Source organism: Podarcis cretensis, assembly GCF_951804945.1.
Source record: "Podarcis cretensis genome assembly, chromosome: 9".
Taxonomy (NCBI): domain Eukaryota; kingdom Metazoa; phylum Chordata; class Lepidosauria; order Squamata; family Lacertidae; genus Podarcis; species Podarcis cretensis.
Genome location: NC_137178.1, coordinates 77,773,769 through 77,796,683, shown reverse-complemented (window position 1 = coordinate 77,796,683; position 22,915 = coordinate 77,773,769). Strand labels below are relative to the sequence as shown.

Genomic DNA, 22,915 nt, shown 5'->3' with positions numbered 1-22,915 from the left:
GTCTCCTTCAAAGAACCTCGCAACGTGAGAGGACGCAGCGAGGGGCGAAGATTGGTGCTTCGCGAGCTCACAAAAGCAGCACAAGATGACTACAGAAGAACGACTGGCAGCTTTGCAAGACGCCGTGGTACAACTTAACGCAGAAATACTAGCGGCAAGGAGGAGAGAAGAGGAATCAGATGCTGTCTGCAAGGATCTGCAAACCAGGTTGGAAATGTTGACTAAACAGGGGCCCCTGGGAGCCAAATCAGAGGGGATCGGGCTCGGGAAAAGAGGGGGGAGCCTTGTGTCGCATTTCGATGGGAGTCTGCAGCAATATCCTAACTTCAGAGCAGACGTAGTTTTTGCGCTAAAGTTGTTGGAGAAGGACTTTAGAGATGAGCAGGAGAAAGTAGGCTTCATACTAACGCATCTCCATGGAGAAGCTAAAGCGTGGTTGCGCAATCTGTGGAGAGATAATGATCCAGCCCTCCAAAACGCAAAAGCCTTCATTAAGGCAATGGACGATTGTTTTTTATCGGAGATAGATGTGGATGTCGCTAGAAAAGAGATTCATGGTTTGAAACAAGGCAGAGCCACTGTAAGGCAATATCATTCCCGCTTTTTTGCATTGGTCAACGCGCTGGGATGGGAAAAAGACTCAGCGTCCGTCAGGGACCTGTTCTGGGAGGGGCTGAACGGAGCTGTGAAAGACGAAATCGCAAGGGGGGAGAGACCACGGAGCACTCAAGAAGTGGTCCAGAAGGCGCTGACGATTGGTGTGCGGCTAGAAGAACGTCCCTGGAGCAAAGATGAAGGGCGTTGGGGACGCACGCCAGCAAGGGCACCTCCTTTCTTTCCCAGAGACTCAGCGCGCGCTCAATCCACGCCTCCACTGGGAGGGGGAGAGGAGCCGATGGAGATAGGTGGTGCCAAGGCTCAGTCAGCAGCCAGAGCCCTCAGACCGGGAGCAGCCAAAGTGAAGCCTCCTAGAGGGAACAGGAAGTGTTACATCTGCGAAAGTGCTCAGCATATGGCAAAAGTGTGCCCCCAGAGGCTCCGCAAGCACAATGCAGCCTCAGCAAAAGTAACAGAAGCAGCTCAGCAGAGGGAACCGCAGCAGGGAAACGACGAAGTCTGGCTGGAAGCAGAGCCGCTGGGGCCCAGCCAGACGAATCAGTGAAGCAGTCCCCAGGAATCTTACAGCCCACAGACCCCCTCCCGCCCAAACCAGTGGTGCAGCTCACCGCAACACTCCAGCTTCCCAATGGGCTCACCATGGAAGTCCCTATTACCATTGACTCTGGTAGCAATGCAGACTTTATAGGAGTGGATTTCATCAAGCAACATAGCATAGCGCTCCTGCCTGCCACGATGCCCCTGAAAGTAGTGACAGTCGATGGAAGAGAATTGCTGGGGGGACAGGTGGTACAGCAAACGCCGCCAATGGTGATGCGAATTGGAAATCACCGCGAAGTCATCAGCTTCAATGTCACCCAACTGTCAGACACGCCCATAGTGTTGGGCATGAGCTGGTTGGACAGGCACAGCCCGGCATTGGCATGGTACCAGCGTAAATTGACCTTCTGCTCCTCCTACTGCGCAGAACATTGCATCATGACTAACCTGGAGGACGAGGGGCAAGAGGATGACCCACAGCTACAACTGGGCATGCTGCAAGCGGTACCCGACAAGTACAAGGCGTTTTTGCAGGTCTTCTGCGAGAAAGAAGCGGACAAGCTGCCTCCCCACAGACCCTACGACTGCAAGATTGACCTCCTGCCGGGGGCAACGCTGCCGACCGGAAAACTGTACTCCATGTCTGAAGACGAACTGCAAGAGCTCAGGGAGTTCATAGATCACAATTTGAAGAGGGGATTCATCTGAGAATCCAAAGCAGTGGGGGGCAGTCCTGTGTTCTTTGTGAAGAAAAAAGACACGCCCCAAAAGAGGCTAGTAGTTGATTTCAGAATCTTAAACTCGAAAACCAAGCCCACGGCTTTCCCGATGCCCAATATCGACGACATGCTCGCGACGGTGAGGAAGGGACGCATCTTCACCAAGTTGGATCTACGAGGGGCGTACAATCTTATACGCATGCGGGAGGGCGACGAGTGGAAGACGGCCATGTTCACGCCCTTGGGCACCTATGAGTATAGGGTTATGCCCTTCGGTTTACAAAATGGCTCCCACTGCTTCCAAGCCTTCATGCATCACGTGTTAGCGGGGCTCCTCTACAAGAAGTGCGTCTGCTTCCTGGACGACATTCTGATCTTCTCGGAATCGCAGGAGGCTCATGAGAGAGATGTCAAGGAAGTCCTGCAAAGACTACGGGAGCACAGGCTTTACGCCAAACTGGAGAAATGCCAGTTCGACATGACGGAGGTGGATTTCCTGGGCTACAAGCTGTCCGACAAGGGAATTGCCATGGACATCGCCAAGGTACGATCAGTACTGGACTGGAAAAGCCCGCGCAATCGGAAGGAGGTCCAGAGGTTTATCGGCTTTGCTAACTTTTATCGCAAGTTCATCAAGGGTTTCGCTATGCAGACGGCGGCCATCACGGACACCCTCAGCTCCAAGAAGAAGAAGTTCATCTGGACGGAGCAGGCGGAGCAGTCTTTTCAGAAACTCAAGCGTCTTTTCGCTTCCGAGGAACAACTGCTGCATGTGAACCCCAGCAGACCCATGAGGGTGGAGATGGATGCCTCCGACAGAGCCGTGGGGGCAGTCCTGTTGCAGCAAGACCCGCAAGGGGATTGGAGGCCGTGTGCTTTCTACTCCAGGAAACTCAGCAAGTCGGAGCAGAACTACACCATCTGGGACAGAGAGTTGCTGGCCATTCATGCAGCCTTCAAGGCGTGGCGGCACTTCCTCATTGGAGCCAAACACACGGTGCAAGTTCGCACGGACCATAAGAACCTGGAGTACTGGCGCACGGCGCGGTTCCTGAACCAGAGACACATCCGCTGGGCGGAGTTCTTTGCGGATTTCAACTTCAGGATAGAATATATCCCCGGAGACAACAACATCATGGCCGATGCGCTATCCAGGAAGCCGCAGTATCTGGAGGAAGCAGCACCGGTAGCGGCCAAACACATTTTCGCACCCAAGGCGTGGGCATGCGCTTCAGCCACCGTAGACCTGGAAGCAATACGGCGCGAGCTGCGAACAGATTCCTTCGCACGATCCAAGATGGAGGAGGTGCGCAGCGGCACGGCGAAGGACGACGAGTTCCAGATACGCGACGGACTGCTCCTCCGCAAGGGGGCCATCTACGTGCCGGGAGATGAACTCCGCGCGACAGTACTGCAACAGCTACACAACGCACCCAGCGCCGGACATTTCGGCAAGGACAAGACGGTGGAATTAGTAGCCAGAGACTTTTGGTGGCCCAAGATGCGGGGAGAAGTCGCGGATTACGTCACAAGGTGCGACACATGCCAAAGGGCCAAGCCAGTACACAGACCGCAGGCGGGACTGTTAGAACCGCTACAGACCCCGTCCGAACCGTGGGAGAGGGTGGCCTTGGACTTTGTCACTTTCCTGCCCAGCTCGAGGGGCAAAACAGCAGTACTCGTGGTAGTCGACATGTTCACCAAGATGGCACACTTCATTCCTTGCGCGAAGGTGGCCACAGCGGAACAGACAGCCAAGCTGTTCATAGACCACGTGTTCAAGGTGCACGGCCTGCCACGGTCTATCCTGTCCGACCGGGGGCGCCAGTTCATCTCGAGTTTCGGGCAGAAGCTGATGGGAATCCTGAACGTCAAGGTCAACCTAGCGTCGGCAAGACACCCGCAGACCAACGGACAAGCGGAGAGGGTCAACGCCATCATGCAGCAGTGCCTGAGATGCTACGCCAACCAGGAGTCCTCGACCTGGGTGGACTACCTGCCCCTGGCCGAGTTTGCTTACAACAACACACAACACGTGTCCACGGGGGTGACACCGTTTTTCGCCAACAACGGGCGACATCCCAGGACCTTCCCGGGCTTAGAGAAAGAGGGGGAGGGGGAGCCGCAGGGAGCAGAGGCATTGGCAGAGGAGTTACAGGAGGTCCATGAACAGCTCCGTAGGCAGTTAGACCTAGCAAAACACGTATACAAGATGCAAGCAGACAAACACAGAAGAGTGGGGGAGGACATACGGGTAGGGGACTGGGTCTGGTTAGCGGCCCAGGCAGTGCCGGCCAGATCCTTAGCTAAGAAGAAGCTAGGACACAAGCAGCTAGGCCCTTACCTAGTCGAGGCACAGATCAACCCAGTGGCCTTCCGTTTGACACTACCGGAGGGTTCCAGAATGCACCCGGTCTTTCATAGATCGGTGCTAACGCCCTACAAGGCACCTCACAGGTTTCAGGAGCCAGGGACAGCTCCCAGTCCGCTTAGAGACGCACCCATGACAGGGGGGTCACCGAGGGCGGGGCCACTCAACGAGGTGACGGAGATTTTGGACTCGAGATGGGGGGAAGAGGGGGTCGAATATCTCATCGCAAGGGAAGGTGCCCCGGCCAGCGCCAACAGCTGGGTGCCGTACTATGCGGTGGAGGAGCACTACCTCAAAGACGAGTTCCACGCACTCTTCCCACACAGGCCCATGCCGGAGGATTATTTTGATGAATATCTTTTCACCCCCACACTCTCAGCCAGTACGTTTCAGGGGTTCTCCTTGGCTGAGGAGACGGGTCCAGAGACTACCTCACCGGAGGGGTCGATCTCAGACTTGGGTGCGGAATGCTCTTATTGGTGGGACACTCAACCCGAGGAGGAGTGGCGCAGGAGACTGCTCAGAGGGCCCTGGCACGCAGACTCCCCAGAGGAAATGGGGGAACAAGGGGGCATGGATGGGTTGGGGGAGGACCCTGGGTTCGAGCACACCGGCAACGAGATGGAAGCGGAGGAGAGCGACGTCGATGTACCCGTCACGGACTGGCAGCATGCCAGGGGGGAAGAACTGTATCCGGCATGCATCCCCACAGCATTGGAGCACCCGGAACCCACGCCAGAAGAGGGGGAGGGGGGAAGGGGGGGCTTCGAGGGGGGGATGGATGTCAGGGACTCAGCGGGAGCGCAGGGAGGAGAGGAGATGGAGAGCGAGGGGGAGCAATCCGAGGGCAGCGTAGGAGAAGATGACAGCAGCCCGATAGATTCCATGAGCCTCTCCAGCGAATCGGAAGATTCACAGAAGGGGGCGCCGATGGGCAGGGCAAGGGGCGACCCAAGGGGGACACCCCAGAAGCAAGGGGCCAGCGGGGACTCCCAGAGCAGCAGTTGGAAATCAGGACCAGCTTCCCCACCAGAGCGTAGTGGGGGGGAGGAGTCCCAGGTGTCAGAGCCCACATATGCACCACCAGCGAGAGAAGAGGAGTCAGGGTTGACCACGCCTCCATCGGAGAGCGAGTTAACGGTCAAGAGGAAAGTTGCAGGCTGGGCGCGCGCGCCAAGTTCAAATGTACAGGCGAGCGGCACAGAAGGTAGCCCGGATAGGGAACCAGGTCCTAAAGCCCGCCGGAAGGGGGGGCAAGAATCGTCAGGGTCAGCGTCAGAGGAGTCCAGGAAGGATGAAACCCTAGTGGGCAGGAGGGCCAAGAGGAGAAAGGAACTTAGGAAGAGGTGGAGCAAGGCGAGAGTCTTAAACTGGTGTGGAAGTGGAGGAGACTCAGACGGGACTTCGCCGGTCTAAGGTCGAGACGTAGAGCTGCACGCTGCGGCTTTAAAATGGAAACTGAACCTCAATAAAGACTTTTGTACATAACTACAGCCTAGCGTTGGTCCTCTGTGAGCTGGGACCTGGAGGCAGCTCTGACACATGTGCATAATAACTTAGAACAGAGGTTGCTGGTTGGTAGCTCATGGGCCAGATTTGATCCAAAAAGGAGTTTCTGTTCCCCAAATTTAATGAATATATGGTAGATATTTTGTTCGCAGAGTGTTATCTGAAAGGAATCAGCCAACAGAAAATATGAGCTTTCTAGTAGCTGTTTCCTGGTGTATATATGAAGGTGACATCATAATATATATGAAGGGCCAACACTGTCATATCCTGTCCGGTGCATGAATTAGAACCATAATAATAAAACTAAAAACTATCACTACTAATTAGTGCTTCAACAGAGCTTTACTCACATCTTTTTCTGTGCACACGCAGATCTCTCTTATTGGCTTCCTTTAGCATAATATACTGTAGATTATTTACAATGACTGAGATTCAGTAATGTATGGACTGGTCTCTTTCAGATAAAGGAGAAGTGTGCTGGAATAAACTGCAGCATCTAACCCAACCAACCAAAGGATTGAAGAAATGTACCAGCTGAAGAAAAATCATGGTTGTTCATATTTACATACATATGGATGAAGTAAGTATTAAAATGAAATGCATGCCTTAAGCCATTAATTGCAGGTTGTGTTCCAAAAAATAGATAGCCTGTCAAAGATTCCACATGGCTATGAAAGGAAATCTGCAGGTTTGCACCAGATCTCTGCACAAGTCATACATAATTGCTATAGGAAAAACTAGTTCTCCCTTGATTATTCACCCTGCTGGGATTGATCATAGCTGAGCCAACCTGGTCATTTCTTAACTGGGGCAGCATGATAGCAGAGCATTCTGCCTCCCCATTCAAGGTTGAATAATTGACCTTGTGCCAGTAAGCTCTCATTCAAACCTGTAGCAATGCCTGCAGTGAGAGAGTCTGGTGAGCAGGCAGGCTATTTGTGAAGACTTGGCAGTCTGGTGAGACTTCCTTGTCTAGAGAAGCTCCAAGAAATAAGGGTGGGAGGTAGCCAATCCTGGAGGCATTGCTGGCAATGAGTGCTTCACCTAGTGAGACCAAAACACTTCACAGTAGCCTTTTCTCTGCTAAGGAGGATTTGAGTATATTGAGTATCTGCTAAGAAGTATATGCCTGCTAAGGAGAGGGAAGTTGTTGCCCAAATACTGTTGCGATGGCACAGGGAGGCATTAACGGCAGCCAGTCTTTGCTGAGGGCTTGGACTCCTTTGCCTGATCAGAGTGGGAGGGCCAGGAGGCTACCGTGAGATCTGTAATGTCTGGACAGCCATGTCTGTTGTGCACATTGCATGACTGCTTAGCTATTTGACCTCAGCTGAGCACATGGGCGTCCAGGGATATACCAGATACAATCCAAGGATAAACCAAATCCCCAGCTTTTTTATTTTCTTCAAAGAGCAAGTTTATAACAATTATAAACCTAAGATAAGAGGGAAAACATATAGGCACTCTTCTATCACAGGGTAAGTTTCCAGCAAACTCTCTCTGTATTTGGGCTGCAATGGTGGCTGGACTGAGAACACCAGCCATTAATGCTCTTGGCAGAAAGAGATGCCAAGCAATGGGACCAAGTTGTGGCCAAAGGATGTGGTGAATAAACAGGGTAGGCCACTGACTCTTACCGAGCCCCTCTTTTTCCAGGCCCCTTATCCCACGAGGGTATGCATTTTGGGCAGTATGCCCTCCTCTTCTGAGCAGAAAACCACCCAACTTCCAGTGAACATGGCCCCCAATTTAGGCCTTGGCCACATGGGCAGCTTCAAGTGCTTTGGTAAATGGAGGAATGGAGTGAGGAAGCTTTGAATGCCACTGTAAAGCATTGCTCGTGCACTTGTAGGGAAATAACTTAGGCTGCAGTCCTAAGCCCCTGTACCTGGGAGTAAGGTCAATTGCCATGGATAGGACTGGACATGATGAGGATTGCACCGTTAGTTAAGGTAATGTGACACTGGCTACCATGGTCACTTCGATTTTCAGACCATTGTCAAATTGTTTCCAGGCATATTTGCCATACAGTAAAAGATAATCCCAAAGGTTTGGCAGAGGGCTAGGAAACCCAGATATTAACATGCTCTACAGGAATACAAAAGGGCACACAATTTTGTGGTGGACTGGCACGTCTCTGAGAAAAGCTCGGATACAGCATTCACCTCTGCCGTGTGTGTGTGGGGGGGGGGCAGCATTTACCTTTGTTCCAAAGGATGTGATGTGTACCTGCAGAATCTAGTCACAGACATAGTGATAAAGGTATTAGAGGAGAGAAGTAGGATGCAGGTAAGCATGTGTGTGTGTAGATTGTCATCCATGCTTGTGGCTGTGCTAGGGTGTTAAGATACAGGGCAAGGGGCTCACCTGTAAACAGAGTCACCAGGCTGGATGTGTCTAGGTTACCATCATAAAAGTTTTAGGGAACCGTGAGGTCAGGACATTTCTTCATTGAATTGTGGGCACAAACCTTCCCTTAGGCAGTGTGCTCAGGTGTGAGAAGACCACCTAGAAACAATTTTACATGGAAAGCCAGTCCCATCCCCATGCTAGCTAAGAGCTTAGTTAACTGACCATTTTATTCCATCTAATGCTTTGACATGAGTGTAATGATAAATAAAGCTGTGGCCATTATACTCTGAGAGTGCTGTCCATCTTCTTATTGCCAGCCACAAAACTTCCATTTTTGCAGATGATTGTGTTTCCTCTGCTCACTTTGCTTCAGGATACAACAGTCCACTGAGAGACCAAATCCTTTGCCTTTGAGAGCAGCAAGCTCTGCCATGGCTTCTCCTCATTTAAATGTGCTTGCCCATAGAGTCAACCATTTGCTTCTTAGGCCTGGGAATCTCATGATGAAAAGCTTTGATAACCATTGTCAACATGATACTACTACAGTAAAATGATTTTTTTGTAAGATTGGTTAAAAATTCTCTAAATCACTGTGATACCACCCTAATGAAGATCATATGAAGTGTCATTGAGACCTTGGAGTTGGGGAAATGGGAAGCAGATACAGTGGTGCCTCGCAAGACGAAATTAATTCGTTCCGCGAGTTGCTTCGTCTTGCGATTTTTTCGTCTTGTGGAGCGCGAATTCCCCGGGTATTAACGGTTTTACGAAAAAGGAAGCAAACCCGCAAGACGTTTTCGTCTTGCAAAGCAAGCCCATAGGGAAATTCGTCTTGCGAAGCACCTCGAAAAACGGAAAACCCTGTCGTCTAGTGAGTTTTTCGTTTTGCGAGGCATTCGTCTTGCGGGGCACCACTGTATTGTATTTTAAAATGTATGTATTTTATATCCACATAATCTCAAGATACTTTCTTTCATGAAATAGGTTTTTTTTCCTCATATAGACATAAATACAGTGTTAACTATGAAAAACATTACAAAAAGTGTTTCTGTTTAATTTAACAAGTAGAAAAATATTACTAGCTTACATGGCAATTATGACTCTAATATTGTACAGAAGTAATTCATAGATTTTACAAATAAATTATATCGTCAATGCCCTCCTTTTCTAAATGTGCCCTGGAGCATTTAGGCACACCAGATGCTTGTCTCTATAACTTAGGACCACATTCAGTGCCAGTCAAATGTTCTGCCAACAAGCTCAAAGAATTTCTGATTAGGTTCACGAAAATATCCGTGTAGCTTTTCAAGTAAAATTGGATCTACTTTGGGGTGTGCTCTTCCTTTCGACTCATGTAAACACCTATCCCTGCCACTGTCCCTTAAGCAGTAAAAGCCTTTTGTTTTATTGAAGTAAAAGTTTGAAGCATTTATCTGAGGTGAGAGATTTAGAAACCTTTCTACTTTGACTATCTCTGGGAAAGGATCTTTGATTAACTTATCCCCATCAACAATGTGAATGTGATCCAGAGGAAAATATTTCAGCCAGTTTTGCATGTGAAAATAATACAAGCTCCTGTTTATCGCTTTGTAGTTTATGTTGAGTTCACCATCCTTAACCAGGAATTCTTCAATGGAAGGATATAGCTTATGTTTTTGCATGTGATTAAAAAACACTTGCGTATAGTCCGACAGCACTCTCTCTGTTGGGTCTCGTAAGATAAGGAGCAATCGGATAAGTTTGTTCATTCTATAAACTCTTTCAGGCACTTTTGGTGAAGTGAAATATGCTGGAGTTTTCTCCACTGTTATCTGGTATGGGTATGAGAATGGCATTTGGCTCACATACCACTGCAATCCATTTGAATAATGCTCTTCCCAGTCAAAGAAGTGGACTTCGCTCTCTGCTGCTGCCATATCCGGATGGAGGCTTAACATCTCTAGTAAAGCTCTTGTTCCACCTTTCCGTACACCAATGATGATAGTTTGTGGAAGCCGCTGGAGTGTCCCATTGAGGTGGACGCTCTCTTTGAGGTCACCTTTCCTAAAGGGCACTTTCTGAGTAGCAGCCTCAGCTTTAAAACTGGCAGCAGGTCTGGAAGGAACTGCCTGAGGTTGAACAAAAAGCAGTGCTGCTCCCAGCAGAAAAACAGCCATGACAAAGGTCCAGTCTTCTCTTGCACTACCAGCAAACAGGACACGAAGAGAACATCACTAGGAAGCTGAGGTCCTCTTTTTCCGCAAAAATGTATTTCTTAAGCAGATTATTCACTAGGAACATAAAAGAAAAGAAAAAAGCAGGTTATAAATGTCAGTTCAAATATTGCACCTGCGCTCAGTATTATTTTTACTTGAGCATAAGAACTAAGAGGTTTTCTCTAACTTACTTGCACTTATGAATATTCAACCACCCCTGGGAGAAATATATGGTATTTACTACACATTTAGAATATCATAATTTCCATTTCAGGTCTTTCGTGAGGATCACAGCTACAAGAAGCAAATCTGCTCTGTGCCTGTATTCTCACAAACATTTAATATGAACACAAGTACAAGGTGAACACAAGTAGCTTGTCTATTGTATCTTTGGGTCTTTGGGAACCCAAATGGAAAATATAACATGCAGAGGGATAGCCATGTTAATCTACTGCACCAAACACAACTAAGAGTATCGTTATATATTTAGAAGTAAAACACTTCCAGAAGTGTTGGACATGGGAAAAATGAATCCCTACCAACTTTCATTAAAAAAATGATTTTTGGGGGGAAAAGAAGTCACTTGAAAGCTTATGTTGTGGTGGCCATAACCACAAGGCAACACAATCTCTTGGCGCTTTCAGCGGCAGCACTGCTGAAACCCAGCACTGCCAGATACTCACTTCCATGGATTTTCAAATGACTGGAGAAACACTAGTAATGCTGAGAATCCTGTGTGCCCAGTACTAGAGGTCACTACTTCTCAATACAATGCATCTTTAAATAACTACTGCATTGTTAACAAACTGCTTGTGCCCATCTTCATATTCCATTCAAAAACCACTGGCAGTTTTACCAGATGTTAACATCTAGGGCAGTAATTCTGCTGCTTCAGAAATGATATATGAATCTACAGTATACAGTGGTACCTCGGGTTAAGTGCTTAATTCGTTCCGGAGGTCCGTACTTAACCTGAAACTGTTCTTAACCTGAAGCACCACTTTAGCTAATGAGGCCTCCTGCTGCTGCCGTGCTGCCGGAGTGCAATTTCTGTTCTCATCCTGAAGCAAAGTTCTTAACCTGAAGCACTATTTCTGGGTTAGTGGAGTCTGTAACCTGAAGCGTATGTAACCCGAGGTACCACAGTATAAATGCTTAACAAGCATTTAAGAAATCAAGATTAACACGACTCTCTTCATTAAGGACAAGCGAGAGATAGGATGGAGAAAATGCCCTATGCAATGAATGGATATTCAGGGAAGGTAGCATGGAATGTATTTTTGTGAGCTCTTCAATACACTCCCATAAGGGATTCCACACAGTAAAGTGTCAGAGCAGTGGAACTGAGCATTTGTGTAAATGGAAAATTCCTAAGAAAGCCCAGCACAATCACATTTGACTTCAAAAGATGAAACTTCTAGGAAGAAGAACAATGAAGTAAATACATAGCTGAAAGGGAAAGTCAAGGGGGTCCAATTTGCTCCAAAATGCTTGCAAGTTAGTTAAAAATCACAAAACTGAAGCTTGGCTAGAACACATACCACAGAGATGTAGGAAAGGTACTATCAACCTGAAGAGAATGCAAGCATGATTAACAAGCTGAGTCAACAAGGCTTAAAAAAGGCACTAAGACTTCCCTGAGAACGCGGAACCTTTCCCCAAATGAGGAGTTCAAAAAAGAAACAAATGTTAAGAAAATAAGAAAAGCCACGCTGGATCAGACTAGAGGCCTATCTGGTCTAGCATTCCTGCAGTGGAGAACCAGATGCTTAAGGGAAGTCCATCAGCAGAACATGAGCGCAAGAGCATTCACCCCACTCATGTTCTCCAGCAATTTGTGAAGTCGGGCTGGATGAAAGGAACTACTTCACATAGCATAAGCACATAATTAAACAATAAAGGTTTCTTGTGGAAAGCTATTGAAAATGCCACTGATATGTGCTTGCATATGATGCTGATTGGGATGTTCAGAAAAAGCATACACAGAACAGTCCATTAATATTTTAAATATGATTCTGGTTTTTAAGAGATCAAAAACATTCTTAAATATTCCTTTAACCTTTGCCACACTTTTTCTCGGACTCTCATTCTCTCATTTTTCCCCATTGCAGAGACAATTGTGCACCTAACAAAACAACTGCACATCTAACAAAAATTTGCTTCCTCAGCTTTGCATAATATCAACAAGCATTTCACATACAGGAATCTTGACAAAATAAAAAGGGGATCATGGCAAAAGCTATGATTATACACAAAACTGCATCAGCCTTTGGGGTGGCAAGCCTCAAGAATTAATTACACAAATTTATGGCCATGGTATCTATATGAAACCGCCAGGTTCAGTGGCAGTAATGCTAGCTAGTAATACCAGCTGCTGGGAAGCAAAAGCAGGACAAGAGCAAATGCCTTCAATCTTGGCCCACTTCTAGGTTTACAACAGGCATCCAGGAAGCAGGATGCTAAATCCAGCAGGGCTCTTCTTAGGACACAACAGTTTCCCTTTTCCTCATGAGAATGAAGAGCAGTCACTCTTCTGGGAAAACTGAATGATGCAAGTCAGGAGTATTGTTTAGGATTTTTGAGTAAATGCTTGCCCTGATCACTTTTGTCTTTTCTTTTTTCAAGGGGTGCAGATTTTACCAATTGCAACACATGCCCTCTTCCCACACAGAGACCATGCACGCTTCCTACCAAGCAGAGCCCCATTCTGGATCTGCTTCTGTGCAATGAAACCCAGGAAGGGGCTTTTGATATGCAAAATCCAGTACATGAATATAATCCAATCCAATCCTTTCAAAACGTACAGGGCAAAATCAGTTTTAAAATGATGTGCTTAACTGGGTTGTAAATCATGTCAATGTTGTGGATCATATTTGTTTAGGCTCTTTCAAATGGAGACAGATACCAGCTTCATTTATATTGCTTATCAGTTTCAAAACCAGTACTTGAAATGAACCAATTCCTGGAATTAATTCAATAATTTCTGAACAGCATCTGAAAGTAGTTCCTATCATTTTTGCATGAAATGAATCTGAATTAAGTTCCTTTTGCAATGGAACTTCATGTGATTTTTAATTTGTGTGTGTGTGTGTTTCATCATCACACTTAGTTCTGGTGTTAACTTGGGAAGAAAATGCAATTGGGTGGGAAAATGTGCTTTAAGGTATCACATATGTCTTTGTGAATGGAACTGTGGTGTCCACATTCAGACAATTCAGTGGTGCAATAAGATTACCACTCCATCAAACAGAACTGAGTATTGTTCATTGTACTGTATATTAACCCCCCAGTGACATCATCAAGAATGCAGATCAATGCTCCATGAGAAGTGGTTACAGGTATCCAGGCAGAGAGCCTTCTTGGTAGTGGTCCCTGTGAAAAACCCTCCCATCAGAGATCAAGGAAATATACTATTTGCCTTTTAAAAGACATCTGAAGGCAGCCCTATATAGGGAGGTTTTTAATGTTTAATGTTTTATTAAGTTTTTATATCCATTGGAAGTCGCCCAGAGTGGCTGGAGCAACCCAGTCATATGGAAGGGTACTGTTGTTGTTGTTGTTGTTGTTGTTGTTGTTGTTGTTGTTGTTGTTGTTGTTGTATATTGCCTGAATAATGTAGGAAGGCAGTAGTAGCAAGACTGCCCTGGTGCCTCAGTAAGCGCTGTCCGATCCTGAACAGACATTTGGCTTAACTACAATTTGGCTTAGCTGGGTTATTGGTATGTGTGCCAAACTAGTTTGTTCTATTTATTTCAAATATTAACTTTCTTCCTATGCAAGAAAATATATACAAATGCCAGCTGTTTGTGCAACTGCTAGGACATGATAAACAAGATATATGCAAAATATAGCTTATTTGTTTCCTATATAATTACAAGTTACTGTAAATTATGGTATTATTATTGGGACCCATTTAGAAATGCAGATTCTTGTAAATTATTATCTTCTCAAGAAATAAAATAGAACAAACAACTAGCAGATTTTGTTTGGTATGACATGTTTTATTCAGAAATCCATACTTTCTATATTTAAAACATTCAAGAGAACACTTCGGAATTGGACTATTTGTGGTTTCAAAACCCTGCCAGCAGAAAAATAGAACTTGCAGTACAACCAACACAAAAAGTACTTTCAGAGAGAACTGCTCTTGAAATGAACAGTAGGAGACATTGGGTTGCATCCAACAATGCTGTTCCACTCATACAACACACTTCCACTTGCACAATGGATTTTCCCCTTCCTCTCCTCATGCCATGCACCTCCAAATGTGTTTCACAGCATTGGGGACTCTCTGGAAGAGATTTGGGGTGTGTGCACTGGGGAAACTCAAGAAGGGGAATTTGTATTGCATGAACCAAACTCCACTTCTGAAATGATGGATACAACCCAATCATTTCGAGAATCAAGAGTATTTTGTCCGACAGTTTTTTCAGTTGTTCCCATGAGAAGGCTAATTAGTTAGGAAGGAACTCCCCGTCTGCTGTAAGTGTATAAGTTAAGAGAATAAGAAGAGACCAGCTCAATCTGGCCCAGAGGTCATCAGTCCTAACAGCCTGTATCCCATGGTGGCCAACCATATACTTCTAAGATGCTAGCAGGCAGGGCACAAAGGCAAGAGATGTGGAAACAGTCTCCACGAAAAGCAATTAGACTTATTTCTAAGGGTCACTTCAGAAGTTCTGCAGTGGCAAATCTGTGTTTGTCACCAAGAACTGCTGCACATATTACATTATAGGTGAATAAGACGTTTGACATATTTATAACATCATTTTGCTATGCGGTTTTTTTACAAGGCAGCTTACAGAAAACCATAAAATAGTGTAATACAACGAACTATCAAGGCAGGATAAAATACAGAAAAGTTAGCACGTTTATTATTCATATCCTACTTTTCCCATTCTATTTTGATTGGACACTTGCCTCCCCTCCATTTCAGCTGCAAAGGACAACAATAAAGTAAAGAAGTCAACACTCTTTCAGAGATTGAGGATCAGTATTGAGTATTTATTGAGGGTGAAAGAGGAGAGCGCAAAATATGGTCTGAAGCTCAACATCAAAAAAACGAAGATCATGGCCACTGGTCCCATCACCTCCTGGCAAATGGAAGGAGAAGAAATGGAGGCAGTGAGAGATTTTACTTTCTTGGGCTCCATGATCACTGCAGATGGTGACAGCAGCCACGAAATTAAGAGACGCCTGCTTCTTGGGAGGAAAGCAATGACAAACCTAGACAGCATCCTAAAAAGTAGAGACATCACCTTGCCAACAAAGGTCCGTATAGTAAAAGCTATGGTTTCCCCAGTAGTGATGTATGGAAGTGAGAGCTGGACCATCAAGAAGGCTGATCGCCGAAGAATGGATGCTTTTGAATTATGGTGCTGGAGGAGACTCTTGAGAGTCCCATGGACTGCAAGAAGATCAAACCTCTCCATTCTGAAGGAAATCAGCCCCGAGTGCTCACTGGAAGGACAGATTGTGAAGCTGAGGCTTCAATACTTTGGCCACTTGATGAGAAGAGAAGACTCCCTGGAAAAGACCCTGATGTTGGGAAAGATGGAGGGCACAAGGAGAAGGGGACGACAGAGGATGAGATGGTTGGATAGTGTCTTTGAAGCTACAAACATGAGTCTGACCAAACTGCGGGAGGCAGTGGAAGACAGAAGTGCCTGGTGTGCTCTGGTCCATGGGGTCACGAAGAGTCCGACATGACTAAACAACAACAACAACAATAGTATTGTCAAGCACAGGATCTTCCATTTTTACAGTGCATTTTGCAGTCACCAATGAGAGCTTTAATATGATGGTGAATTTGTAAAAATCCTGTGAATTCAAAGGGATCCATTTTAATTCTACTAGATCTGGCTTCTACCTAGACCCCATGGAAAAGCAGTTGGGGAGAAAGGAATAACCAGGAGATTGGCAGTCATGGCACTTCCCTCAAAATTCCAGGTGTTCCTTTGGGTCCAAAAAAGTTGTTGACCTAGGACTAGGTTGCTTTTTGCACTTAAAATAGAACCTAGAAGCAAAGTAGTAGTGAATGAAGCTGGTGTAAAATTAGTGTAGTGTGCCAACAGGATGGACCTTGAGAACATCCTGGTGTGAACATAACCAACAATGAGCTGGTTCAGATGTAACACCAAATCATGGGTTAGGGACATGTGCATGAGCCTGATTTCCACTGTTGGTCATAGAGCAGACAATCCATTGCTTGCCAATTCACTTGAAACAGCAAACTGTGCTTTGCCTCAAATAAGGAAAGGAAGTAGGGAATGGCTGTACTCAAAGGGAGATGGGCACAGCCAGGCTCATGTAAAATTAAGTTTTGATTTTGCATTTGAGTCACCTCAGTGTACAATAAAGGACAGAAAGCCAGGATTAGCCACATATTGTCAACTTTCTATATGGTTGCAAATCCAGATTTGCTGCAGCTAAAGTCTGAAACAGCCTTGACTATTTACTATTTGAGGAGTTTCACAAGTTTCAGCACTGAAATTTTATGAGTGCCCTAAGGAAAAACACACTTAAGATCAGGATGTCCCTATGTTGTTTTAGCACAGCCTCCCAACAGCTATGGTCCCATCTGCTACGGTACATAAGACATATCCTATGCAGAAGTACCATTAAGAGCCTACATTTATTAAATGCTATTATATGCAAGATTCCAATCATGTCATCTTTTACATTTTATACAGTTTACATTTTTTTAGGCCATTAAGAATAACTCTAGGATATTGCAGCATGCTCTTGACTTCAGTACTGCAAAAGTCCCAAAATACAGGCTTTCCTTAGCTTCTCATCTCAACAATATTTTTTCAAAAACATGGCTTTTCCCCTCTATTCAACTTATACGTTTTATCCTAAGTGTTCTTTTAATTTTATTTTTTGCAGAAAGATCCAATCATATTTGTGAATGAGAACCAAGTTGTGAAGTACAACATTAACATTTTAATCATAAATATATGTGTGAAAAGCATCTCCCTGAATTAATTGGAACTTAGTGAAAGCAAATTGACAAATGAATATCATGTCTGTGGGACAGACTAAGGGCAGAAGAGCTCTCATCTAAAGTTTGTTTGAAATGAATTATCAGCTCCATGTAGCTACTTTGGAAACCAGGGAAGTGTTCTGAGATTATCAGTGCTCCTCCTTTCCTCCCCATATAATTTCACTACACCTGCTGCTATTACCTCTGTGAAGAAAGACACAGAGAGCATTAGTTTAAAAGAGCTGGTGTAATGCTGTGGTTAGTGCGTCTAACTGGATCATGAAGCTCACTTGGGCCAGTCACAATCACTTAGCCTACCCCACAGGGTTGCTGTAAAGGTAAACTAAAAGAACTATGTACAATACACTACCCTGAGGTCATTGGAGGGTGGAAAGAAATGCAATAAATAAAATGAAAAAAGGCAAATAGGCAATGCTCATCCATGGAGCCATTTTTAAAAGTTAGCAAATAATGTTGTTTCTTTAACAAACAAACAAACAGAAGTATTTCTTCTTCATAGAGAAAAATAGCACACCAGCTATATTAAAACAAGGACCTCACAAATATTGCACACATTGACATATAATAAGGGTGCCTGTTACAGAGTCAGACTACTGACCCATCAAAACTTGCACTACTGCAGTGACTCTCAGATTCCTAGCACCCAAACCCCAAATCCTTTAACCATAAGTTTACACATCTTCTATGTGTAAAATAGCACTCTGCTGTAGTTGGTGGATTTACACATAAGAGAAACACAGGGTTCCCAAATCTATCTGTCTCTTAGTGTCAATGTGGGCACCTCTGCAGAGGAGAATTCATGAACACCTGGTTGTGGTTAAGAGAACGTAACGCAAGAATAATGTGCAAAAAATGTCACCCAGACTGAGGACCAGATAAAGGGTACTTCAGTACTATCCAATGCCCAGTATCAGCAGTATGGTGGCTGACAAAATAATACATAAAAATGCTTCTCAGGCTTTGTTTTGTTTGAAAGGCTAGGACAGATGATGTTATGCAAATACTGTTGTTAACATCGCATATCATCATCAGGAGACTGATGCTAGAGGTGGTGGTAACATTAGTTAGGGTGATCCCAAATTATCTGACCTTTTATTCATTATGGATGTTAAAATGGAGCTAGAGGTCAGGATTTTTACTGTCTCTCTGCCATTGCAATAATGCCTTAACTGGACCTAAAGCAAGTTGATATTAGGTTGAAATTATATCCTGTTACACAGCTGCATCATAGAGTTTAAATTCATATCTGAACAAACTCTCATATGTGGATACATAACATGGGGACATAGTGAAAGCTAAGCCAAACAGAATTTAAGAAAATATATACTGAAAGACTCAGTCTTTGGCTACTGAGACAACAGGTTTGTCATGTTTCATTCTTGTATGACAATTTTTGGTGCTGTATTCATCTGCTTGTGACAAGATGTGTGAAATTCACCTTCTGTCATCTTCAGAATACTGTGTTCTCTCATGAAGGCAATGAAGAAAACCACCAGCATATGCTTAGGATGGATTTGCAGCATGGAGACTGCCAAACATAACAGAACTAAGACAGCAGTATCACCAAGCAAGTTCGTGGACTAAGGAAGAGCTCCTTTGGGAACTCTTAAGACAGAACCCAGCCACCTTAAAAGGGCCCTGGCTGGGTCATAGATCTGAGGCATACATCTGAAAAACACCCAAAGTATAGCATTTCTGAATTTATCCTCACTCACATGGATTACTACCTTCCAGTGTGCAGGAATGTGAATGTATCTGTCCATACCTGTGGCCGAAAGTATGGACTCCTGCTTGAAAAGCTCGTAATTGCACAACTAATTCATTAAGTTGATACTTGCTTGCTAAGGTGGCACCGCACTCTCCTTTTCTTGCGACTACAGTCCAACTCAGCTATTTTTCAAATATGCTGATATGCATAGGCTGTTTCTCTTCACAGGGGATAAAGGACGGAGCTTCCTCTTTAACACAAAGAAATATCTAAGTGGCTGTCCGCTGCCACTACACACCACTTGAACATCTAAGAAAGCCAAAGGACTCCAAACTTCGCTGCTAAGGGACAATGGCTGCAATCCTAACCCCATTCACTTGGGAGAAAAACACCCCCCCCCCATAGTTATAGGACTTATTTCTGAGTACAAATGGTTAGGATTGTGCTGCAAGCTGGGAATCAGAAAGTTCTCCAATTCTAACCTTACCTCTGCCAAAAACTCACCATCAGGCAAACCACCCTCCTTTCAGAATTTCAGCAATATTGATTTACCCGGCAGGGATTGCAATTAGAGCCTTTCTGTGGGGCATTCGGCATGTTCTAAAGCTGCTGTGCAAATGCCAGGGATTTTTCAGAGTTCCGGAGAAGGCGGTTTGGTGGCAATTTCAGTTTCATGCACCTGTCCAGTGCAACCATCTCTCTCCTGTGAACCTGTTCCGGAGCGAGTCTCGCTCTCCCCTCTTGCATCGGGCGCCCTTAAAGCCCTTACAACGGGGGCGGCGGGGGGGGGGGGTCAAGAGATCGAGGCCGGGGAAAACCCCCCGCGGGCCAGAGGAAGCCGCGAACGCGCGCCCCGCCGCCGCCGCCGCAGCAGCAGCAGCAGTCCAGTCTGGCGCGCGCCCAGCCGCGCACGCAGGTGCTCCGGCGAAAAGGGATCTCCGCAGAGTCGCCGCCGGCGGGTCTCCTCCGAGCTCCCGCTCGGCTCTCGCTCCCCGCACCCCGGATGCTGCCGGCTCGTGTTCGGCAAAAACCAAAGCCGGCTCTTCGCGCGACCAGTCGCACCACCCAGCCCAGCACTCCGGGTCCGCCTCAGGCTGCTCTTCGTGGTATCGGGGGGGGGGGGTGAGGTGCAGGAGTTGTTCATGTCTCCGTAACGCATCCTCCCCGCCAGCCTCCACCTCCCCGTCGCCGTGGAGCGGGCGCCCGAGACCAGCCTAGTTCCCCGCTCCCCTCCCGGAGCCCGCTACCTGGGCCGAACTTGGCCGCGTTACCTGCCTGGCAAGCCCTTACCTGGGGCAGGAAGCAAGAGCCGCGTCCCGTCCGGCGTGTCGGGCTCCGGCGAGCTGAGTGGCCGCGCGGCTCCTTCTGTGCCATCGGCTCCCGAGGCGGCGGCGGCCGGACTCGCGCAAGAAGCGAAGCGGCTGCTTGGGTGGCCAGGGAGGCGAAAGCGAGCCGGGCGCGTCGGCAGCGAGAGCCCCAGTGCCCCGCCGCCAGGCAAGGCGGGCGAGCGAGCGAGCGAGCTCAGCCCGGAGGGGCGGGACCAGGGGAGGAGACGGAGGAGGCGCCCGGGGGCCGGCGAGCGCCCGCCGCTGCCCGCCTCGTCCGGCCCCAGACGCCGGCTGCTCCTCGCGGGGTGGGGCGCCGCTTCCGGAAGAGGCGGCGGGAGGGGCCCGGGGAGATCTCGAGCGGCCCCTCCCGCTGGGACGGGCTGAGGTGAAGCCTCTCCTCCTTCGGCATCAAGCCCAAGGCTGCTTCCCGGCTCCAGGCCTTGTTCGCTCAGCCCGCTTCATGGCAAACCCCTGGGGGCAGCACGCCTCCTTCTCGCCCCCTCAGAAGCGGGTCCGCCCAGACCCAGGTGTGGGACAAGAATCCCCGAAGAAGCCTTGGCAGGAACTGAGAAGCAGCTGAAGGCTCCCTTAGCTGGCGCTGCTTCAGCTGTTCCGTGGCAGCTGTGCCATCTCAGCTCACCTTAGTTCAGACCTAGGTGCCCCATGCCATGCTCTCCTCAGGGGCTTTTGACTGCTTCAGTCACTTGTATCCGTGTCCTCCAGGCTTGTAAGATCGAGCAAAGAGGAGAGAAGAGGACCAGCTGCATCAAGGACACGATTAGTCCCTCTTGAACAGATCGAATGTTCCCCGGCCACATGAAAGATGTGGTGGTGACACCACTTCCCTTAAAAGAAGCCCTCTTTGGATTGGGACGATCTTTAAAATTCTAGGCTGGTTCCCACATGCCTCCTTTCTGGGCAAGGTTCCAGATCCAAATGTTCTTGGATGAAACTGATCTTCTGGATCAGTTACAGGTAGGATTCAGACCTGCCTACAAGCGGTGGTGCTGGGGGGCCTGTTGGTCAGCCTCATGGAGCCCTGAGTCTGGAGTTCTGCAGAGTTCATGAAACCACTGAGTGGGGGCACCCACAGTTTTGAAGTGTGTTGTCATTGGTATGCATGTATGTAGGTTTGGCATAGGATGTGCTGAGCCATGAGCTGTAGACAAGAACAAACCTTAAGGAGAGAGCTTAACCATGAGCCTGAATTCAGATGACACACTAAGCCAAACCTTGGCTTAGCTCAGCACAGCGCAGGGGTGGAAATGACATGGTGGTGGAGGAAAGCAAAAGAGTTACAAGCTAATCTCCTGCAGGGGTCAGCAAACTTTTTCAGCAGGGGGCCGGTCCACTGTCCCTCGGACCTTGTGGGGGGCTGGACTATATTTTGGAGGGGGGAAATGAACAAATTCCCATGCCTCACAAATAACCCAGAGATACATTTTAAATAAAAGGACACATTCTACTCATGTAAAAACATGCTGGTTCCCGGACATTCCACGGGCTGGATTTAGAAGGCGATTGGGCCAGATCCGGCCCCCAGGCCTTAGTTTACCTACCCATGTCCTGGAGCCTATGTATTTGCATGGTCCCAGTAAGCCATAGTTTGACTTACCAGGTCTGTTGAATAGCATTCCTTGTCAGTTAAGCCATCATGTGAAAGCCACTTACGAGCATCTGTTTAGGCTCAGATCCAATTTTTGGAAGCTATGCTTTCTGCCATCAGGAATATCAGTAGCTCTTATTTCTACTGAATCCAGGTGGCCAACAATTAAGGCAAAAGTGGATTGCACTCAGTTAAAGTATATTTTAAAAGTTGCTTCTTTTGCACCTATTGAGACTCAAGACATTGTTATTATTTTCTATCCATAGCAACTATTGTAAATTTGCAGACCTAAACATGCTTATCTGGAAAAGATTTCATCTGAAAACAGTATGTTCTCCTTTTTATAACAAATGTGTTTAGGATTGAGGTGCAAATGAGGAAAGTATGATGAATAAAACCTGGCAAGCAGTTAAGGGTGGCAGCATCAACAAATATCCAGAGACAGTTGTTATTTTTCCAAATCTGGGTTTGCTTCAATTATACAGCATTTAAAAATGGCATGTTCCTGAACTATATTTGTTCCATTTCCTGACAATTTAGTTTTAGGTACAACTGAGGAAAGTGTCAAGTTCATGATTTCTCTTCAACTGTTGTGTTGAAACTGAATGGAAATTATGTCTGCCAAGTGTGTTTTCATGATTGAACTCCTTGATGTGAATCTTGAGTTGTCTTGAAAACAAGGGCAAACTTTGTGGTTTTAGAGAAGAGATTTGGGCCTACAACCTTACAACAAAAAATATGTAATATTTTACCCAAATTCAGGTTATTGAAAACATGCCACACATACATTTTTGTGCAAAGTTTTAAAAATTCAAGCTTAATAGAAACAAAACAAGTGAGAAAATTCTCCTCTTGGTGCTGAATAAAAAATTTGCTGATTACAACTAGAGTAAAAGTATTATAACTGAGAAGAAAAGATCTCTGTCTTGTTTACCCTATCAGTTTGAAAAAGCAGTATCAGTA

At 46.6% G+C, this 22,915-nt stretch overlaps 1 protein-coding gene across 1 annotated transcript; it reads right to left on the bottom strand.

Annotated features, from left to right (window-relative positions):
* Positions 1-9,076: 9,076 nt before the first annotated feature.
* Positions 9,077-20,467, bottom strand: HS3ST1 (heparan sulfate-glucosamine 3-sulfotransferase 1). The gene is made up of 2 exons (XM_079991727.1): positions 20,309-20,467; positions 9,077-10,379 (listed from the first exon to the last, which is right to left on the bottom strand). Exon 2 carries the CDS (start codon positions 10,263-10,265, stop codon positions 9,339-9,341), a length of 927 nt encoding a protein of 308 aa, XP_079847853.1. The 5' UTR covers positions 10,266-10,379; positions 20,309-20,467; the 3' UTR covers positions 9,077-9,338.
* Between the last annotated feature and the right edge of the window lie 2,448 nt (positions 20,468-22,915).